This window comes from Lampetra fluviatilis, chromosome 10 (assembly GCF_964198595.1).
Source record: "Lampetra fluviatilis chromosome 10, kcLamFluv1.1, whole genome shotgun sequence".
NCBI classification, from domain to species: domain Eukaryota; kingdom Metazoa; phylum Chordata; class Hyperoartia; order Petromyzontiformes; family Petromyzontidae; genus Lampetra; species Lampetra fluviatilis.
In genome coordinates this window covers 9,487,136-9,493,764 of record NC_136284.1, presented here as the reverse complement: position 1 = coordinate 9,493,764, position 6,629 = coordinate 9,487,136, and the positions used below count along the sequence as shown (strand labels likewise).

General features: G+C 47.0%; 1 protein-coding gene across 1 annotated transcript; it reads left to right on the top strand.

Annotated features, from left to right (window-relative positions):
* Positions 1–439: 439 nt before the first annotated feature.
* On the top strand, positions 440–6,089 carry SLC40A1 (solute carrier family 40 member 1). Its single transcript, XM_078860013.1, has 6 exons — positions 440–590; positions 1,436–1,551; positions 2,601–2,727; positions 3,410–3,667; positions 4,309–4,932; positions 5,659–6,089. Exons 1-6 carry the CDS (start codon positions 440–442, stop codon positions 6,087–6,089), a joined length of 1,707 nt encoding a protein of 568 aa, XP_078716139.1.
* The last annotated feature ends 540 nt before the right edge of the window (positions 6,090–6,629 follow it).

Below are 6,629 nucleotides of genomic sequence, written 5' to 3'. Positions count from 1 at the left end.
TATTTTTGTTTGGTTTATTGTCCTTCCCCCGCACCTCCGATTATCACGGTTGGCAATGTACGGTGCGAAAGAAGTTTAGCATACATGCACCCAAACATATTAGAATATTTTTTTCAGAATCAGAATTTTTTTTTTTACTGGAGGAATCCGATGAGCTATGAAGCTCTTTTTCACAGCTGTCCAGTAGGTTTCACAGATGTCCAGTTCGCAGATATCTGTGTAGAACTAGAACCCCTAAAGGGCTAGCACCACCACAGATTTTGTCAAGGGGTGGGGGGGTGGCACAGATCCTCACCAAACTCAAGTGACCGCACTGAGCAGAGCGCATGTGCGGTGGTGGTGGTGGCGGTTGGTGGTGGCGGTGGGTGGTGGCGGTTGGTGGTGGCGGTTGGTGGTGGCGGTTGGTGGTGGTGGTGCTGCGTGAGAACAGGGGGACCGCATGTGGCACTTCGCGGTGGCTCTCTTCCTCGTGGAGCTCTACGGGAACAGCCTGCTGCTCACGGCAGCCTACGGGCTGGTGGTGGCATTCTCTGTGCTGATATGCGGGGCCCTCATTGGCCACTGGGTGGACACCAACTCCAGGATCAAGGGTACTTGGTCATCAGCGGCGCCGTCATAGTTTGCTCAGTGTCATGGTTACATTCGTAGTGGTAGACAATAACGCGTAATCCATATGTTTTCTGTAATGCTTTTTTGCGCTAAATAGGGACCCATGGTTTATTTGCATTGTTCTTGACAATAACATCGGGAAACATGGCAGCATTTGTATAACAAGCCTGGCTCTTTTGATGAGACCCAGAAGATTGGAACCACTCTAGAGTTTGCTTGGTTAAACAAATGCTGCTCGATACCATTGATCTGGAGTTACAATAAGCCGCACTTAACACGCATTGTATTTATATGTGGAGGCACAGACTGGAATCCTGCTTATATACAGTATATCTTACATTACATGTACAGCCCTTCTGTCAATCCGCTGCTGGATGAAGGCCTGTTTGGCCACACGTCTCAATGCTGGTCAGTGGGGGTTGGTGAAGGTGAGGAGAGAGAAGCGCAGTCTCACAGTGGTGTAACAGCATGTGTGTTCTGAAAGCCGGAAAGGTCCAATATAAGCCACGATAAATCACTGCTGGATAAAGACCTCCCCAAGCCGCGTCCATTTCTCGTTGTCCTGCGATTTAGCAAGAAAGTAAATCTAGCACCCACACATCAGCTGGATAATGATTTGGCCACTCTGTCTACAGGAAAGCAACCCATACTGATGCCTACCTAAAACCTGACTCCCACCACCACCCATCCAAGAAGAATTCCTTCATCAAAACTACACTATAGAGCTCGATGTATCTCTGACCATGTCCTGTGCTTTATGACATTACCAGTGAAATGTCATACGGGTTCACCATTGTATGACTGTGTTGTTGTTTCTGTGTTGCAGTGGCGCAGACATCGCTCGTGATACAAAACTCCTCTGTCATTTTCTGTGGCATCGTTTTGATGATGATCTTCATGTATAGAAATGACATCTCCAACATATGGGATGGCTGGCTGATCGTAAGGTTCTTTGATATTAATACATTATATCTGTCTTATGAAGCCCTTAAGTTTAAAATATGCTTTGTAAATAATAGACATGGAAAGTCTGTAGTTTATGGTAAAGGTAACACCTTCATAAAGTTCATCCATTATACTTTTAAATGTGTGTGGTCAGGGAATGGGGAGGACAATGTTCAACTACATATTAATATGTTACTCCTTGAGATTACGACACTGATGTCAGTAATTTCTTTGAAGGCATGTAATGTGTCCGTTCAAAGAGAGTGTCACAGAATAAGCATTTTGGAGACTATAAAGGCAAAATGGTGCAATATTTGTGAGTAATTATTATCTGTTTAAGAACAAGACATTTCTAACATTTAGTACTAATGTTAACACATAGTCATTTAGGATGATTTACCTAAGCCCAAATCATGCTTCACGCACCAGACTTTGTCTAGTCTTGGAAGCTAAGAAGAAGTGAGCCTGGTTAGTACTTGGATGGAAGAATACCAAGTTTTGTAAATTTGGACTGCTAGCTGGCCAGGAGATGGTAGTACATAATTGAATTGAATGTAACTGTATCGAGCTTTGAATGTTATATTCTCGTATGCATGGGTTTTCTCTGGGTACTCTAGTTTCCTTCCACATTGGAATTGGCAAAATATCTCAATTCAAAACTTTATAGCAAAATGCTCCAAAGACGCAGTGAGGTTTCCTGAATGAAGGACATTATTAATTATATTTGTCACCTGTTCCGTATTTGGGCATGACAATGTCACAGAGTGGAACCGCTATTCGAATGATGTCAAAGCAAGACCACCAACCACTCAACAACAGATGGCTGGCTTCGTAACATCCAGCTAAAAATGCCAGACAGGTGTGGAGATTTAAACATCAACTCAATTCGAAGTGTCTTTATTGGAAGTGATGAAATCACAGAATAAAGCAATATGCCAGGATGTCTAGCCATCTAAACGATAATGTATGACGATGGTGGCAAGTGTTTTGCATGTGTAAAGGTATTACTCTGGTCCTGCATGCGTGATTGACACCGACTCAACAAGGTCTTCTGCTACGTGGTGGTGATTGGCACAGCAAACGTGGCCAACCTCGCGAGCACAGCCACCACAATCACCATCCAGCGCGACTGGGTGGTGGTGCTGGCAGAGGGTCACAGCGGACGACTGGCAGGTCCAATCACGCACAAAGACATAGATCCTCTCGTATAGCCTTACATATTGTTGATATTAGTGCTGTTCATTTATAGCCCTTTGGCAATCCACTGGGTGGTTAAAGGGCCTCTCCACATTGTATCAGTCATGGAGAAATTTACTAAACTTTACCATTCCGGATGGTACAGGTCGGTGGTAGTATTCGCCATTGATTTTAGCCATGGCCGGGAATCAAACGTAGGTTGTCTAGTTTATAGCACGATGTGCTCACCACCGTTTGACCACTTACGGTGCTGTTAGTGAGAAGTTGTAAAGGCAACAATAGCAACAATAGTTGATGTTTACACACCATGGTCTATATTTAAGGCTGAATTAACCCATTGGAGGGCCAGGACAAGTTCTGATACCACTTCTTGTGTATTGCTTTGGATAGCAACTCATAACGCATGTGCAGGTTTGGTAACCAAAGCACACTCTCGGGGTAATCTGTATGGATGTCTAAAATGCCTCAGCTGATTTTTTGAGGTTCACAATGAGATGATATCACTTGCCAGTGATATCGGCCGTGGCTGGGAATCGAACACAGGCGTCCAGGTTCAAAGGGCAGTGCTTAAATCGCCATTTTAACCCTAGTGAATCAGAAATAATGTCATTACCCATCCATCTAAATGCAACACTAATGCTGCCACCTATCCCGGCAGACATGAACGCCATTCTGCGGCGCATCGACCAAGTTAGCAACGTGTTGGCGCCACTGGCGGTGGGTCAGCTGGTGTCTCTCGCCTCGTCTTCTGTGGCCTGCGCCTTCGTGGCCGTCTGGAACCTCGGCTCGATGGCCGTCGAGTACTGGCTGCTGCGGCGTGTGTACCTCGCCGTGCCCGCCCTGGCACACAAGGGCGGCGCGGAGTGGCCCCCGGCATCCGCACTCGAGATGCAGCCACTGGGGGCCGACGTGACAGGTCAGACTCGTGTTGCTGGGACAATGGATGCCACACCAAGCCTCAGTGGTCGGGATGCATGCAGCTGGGTGTTAATTCTAAATTTGAAGCTTTCGTGACTGCAAGGATTCACAGCAGCCGCACCTTAACAACTCTTGGAGCCTCCCAGTTCAACCAGTCTACACAACAAAGGCTCATTCCTAGCAGCGGTTTCAGCCGCACCACCTCTACATAACAAAGGGCTCAGTCCCATTTACAGCAGCCGCACCTTTACATCAGCCGCACCTTACCAACTCTTAGAACCTCCCAGTTCAACCAGTCTACACAACAAAGGCTCATTCCTAGCAGCGGCTTTAGCCGCACCAACTTCACAATCATAATAATATCCAGGGGCCTGCCTTGGCTCCTCCCACCCTCAACCAGTATATATACAAGGACGGTTTTCTTGGAATTTCTCTCACTTGATACAGCTATCTTGCTGTGACGGTTCCACCTGAAGACGGAAGCTTGTGTTGCCTCCGAAACGTCGTGATTTTTATTTCATTTTTATTTTACTTTAAATATATATTTTTTTAAATTACCTACGTGACTTTACCGAAAAAACCTAAGAATATGCAGCTGGGTGCTTTGTGTGATCGCCACGTTGCTGATTTGACTCACAGGAGCCCCACCTGAAGCCAAGTCCCTCATCGGCAAGGGCACGGAAGAGGAGCCGCCTGCGCCCACAAGCCGCTGGCTTCGCGTCACGGAGCCATTCCGCACGCTGTGGCGTGGCTGGGTGACATACCGCCGGCAGCCCGTGTACCTGGCCGGTGTGGGGCTGGCCTGCCTCTACATGACGGTGCTGGGCTTCGACTGCATCACCACGGGCTACGCCTATACCCAGGGAATCTCTGCCTCGCTGCTAGGCATTCTCATAACACTGTCGGCGGTCGCGGGGCTCCTGGGCACGGTGGTGTTCACTCAGCTGCGTCGTGCCGTGGGGCTGGTGCGCACAGGGCTGCTGTCAGGCGTGGCCCAGCTTGCGGCCCTTTCTCTCTGCGCAGTGTCCGTCTTCGCACCCGGCAGCCCGTTGGACCTGTCGATCTCACCGTTCCGCTCGCTCGGCATGACGGGGGATTCTACAGATGCGCCCGTGCAGCACAATCAAAGTGAATTCGTGGCTTCCACGATGTCGAGTAGCGTCGCGCCCAATGCGACGTGGGACGATGAACCGGATTTTGCACCACCGGACTCCTACGTGTCCGTGGCCTTGCTCTTAACTGGAGTGATTGCGGCTCGAATCGGTGAGTCCGCAATAGCGTGATCAGTAAAGAAAGATATAATGTCAAAAGACAAATAGGTCTTCTCTAGTAGCTATACCAGATGTTTGTACTGGGCTGTCTGAAAAGAAGTTTGATGCTTCGTTAATGATCAAAAAGGAGTATTCTTGCGATGTTACTGGGGTGTCACTCCCATATGTAATATTATTATGAGACTTGAGTGATATCACTAATACCCTTGAATGGAATTGGACAGACATTTCAATGCAGGACCCACCTGAGAATCTTAAGATAATGTGAGGCTTTCCCAGAAAAATAAATTTTCATAATTGTTTTTACAAAAAATAGCACAACAACAGGGGAGTATCTCGTTTATGACTAAAAGAAAATACATTTGGCATCCGCAACATTATTATATCGAATGCATGTTTTTTGCTCTAATTTCTGTTTAGTTGTTTTTGCTCTGATTTTCTTTTGTCATGGTTGTGCTTTATTTCATAGTAATTATCTTCATTTTTTTACGATCTGGGTTTACTTTCGCAAATTAGGCTATTCTGCTCCCGTGAGTTCTCACCTGATTACACAAACAACCTGGGACAGCTATTGTGAAGACGCTGCTATGTCTATGCCTTACAAGCTCTATACAGCATTTCCGACCTGAGAAGTTGACCGCATAACTGACTTCAACAGTTAAGCCAATTACCGAACACCCCTTTTGCATTGTAACGAGTCTCTCGGCGTTTTCGACAGGGCTGTGGTCGTTTGACTTGACGGTGACGCAGCTGGTCCAGGAGACGGTTGCGGAGCACGAGCGCGGCGTGGTGAGCGGCGTGCAGAACTCGCTCAACTACCTGCTCGACCTGCTGCATTTCACGGCAGTGCTGCTAGCGCCCGAGCCTCCTGCGTTCGGTCTGCTCGTGCTGCTGTCCGTCGCCTTCGTCGTGATGGGCCACGCTCTCTTCCTGGCCTACGCTCACGGCACGCTCGGCCCTCGGATCTGCTCGCTACCTCGACGGCAAAGCCCCGACGGCGGGCAAGGGTCAGGAGACGGAGCAGGCAGGAGCAGCTGTTCGTCTTCATCTGCTATGGATATTGGATGTGATGGGGTTAAGGAGGATGGCGCAACAGCAAATAGTGGTGGTGTTGGTGGTGAAGTACGCTCATCGGTAAATTCCGTATAAACAACCACCAGCCTGTGGATGGCTTCTTGCTTTGAGAAAACGGTGCAAAAAGGAGTGGAATTTGGTGGCACCCCTGTGTTCTATGCTGCAAATTATATTGGCAGCACCACAGTAGCATCTAAAGTTAATGTAATATTATACATATTCTTTGGATCTTTCGGTAAAGTCACGTAGATAGAAAAAATAAAAGTAAATAAAAACTACGACGTTTCGATCACAACACAAGCGATCGTCATTAGGAGGATGACGTGACTTTACCAAAAGATCAAAATAATATTAATTCCTGCAGTCACGAAAGTTTTAAGTCAAAATTTAATATGATGCAATTTTTAACTAATAATTCGTCTAAATGTGACCACATTTTCAGGTGCTGTACAGAATCTCGATTTTTTACAAGCAACTGAGTCCTAGGCAGAGGAAAAGTGGAAGCTCTTTGGCGTGGACTTGAATAGGATCAGGGAGTTAAAGATTTGCTGGTTTAGCCAGGATGTTTCTGTTGCGCGTTATTGCTTTAAGATGTTCTCTGTTCATATTTTGTTT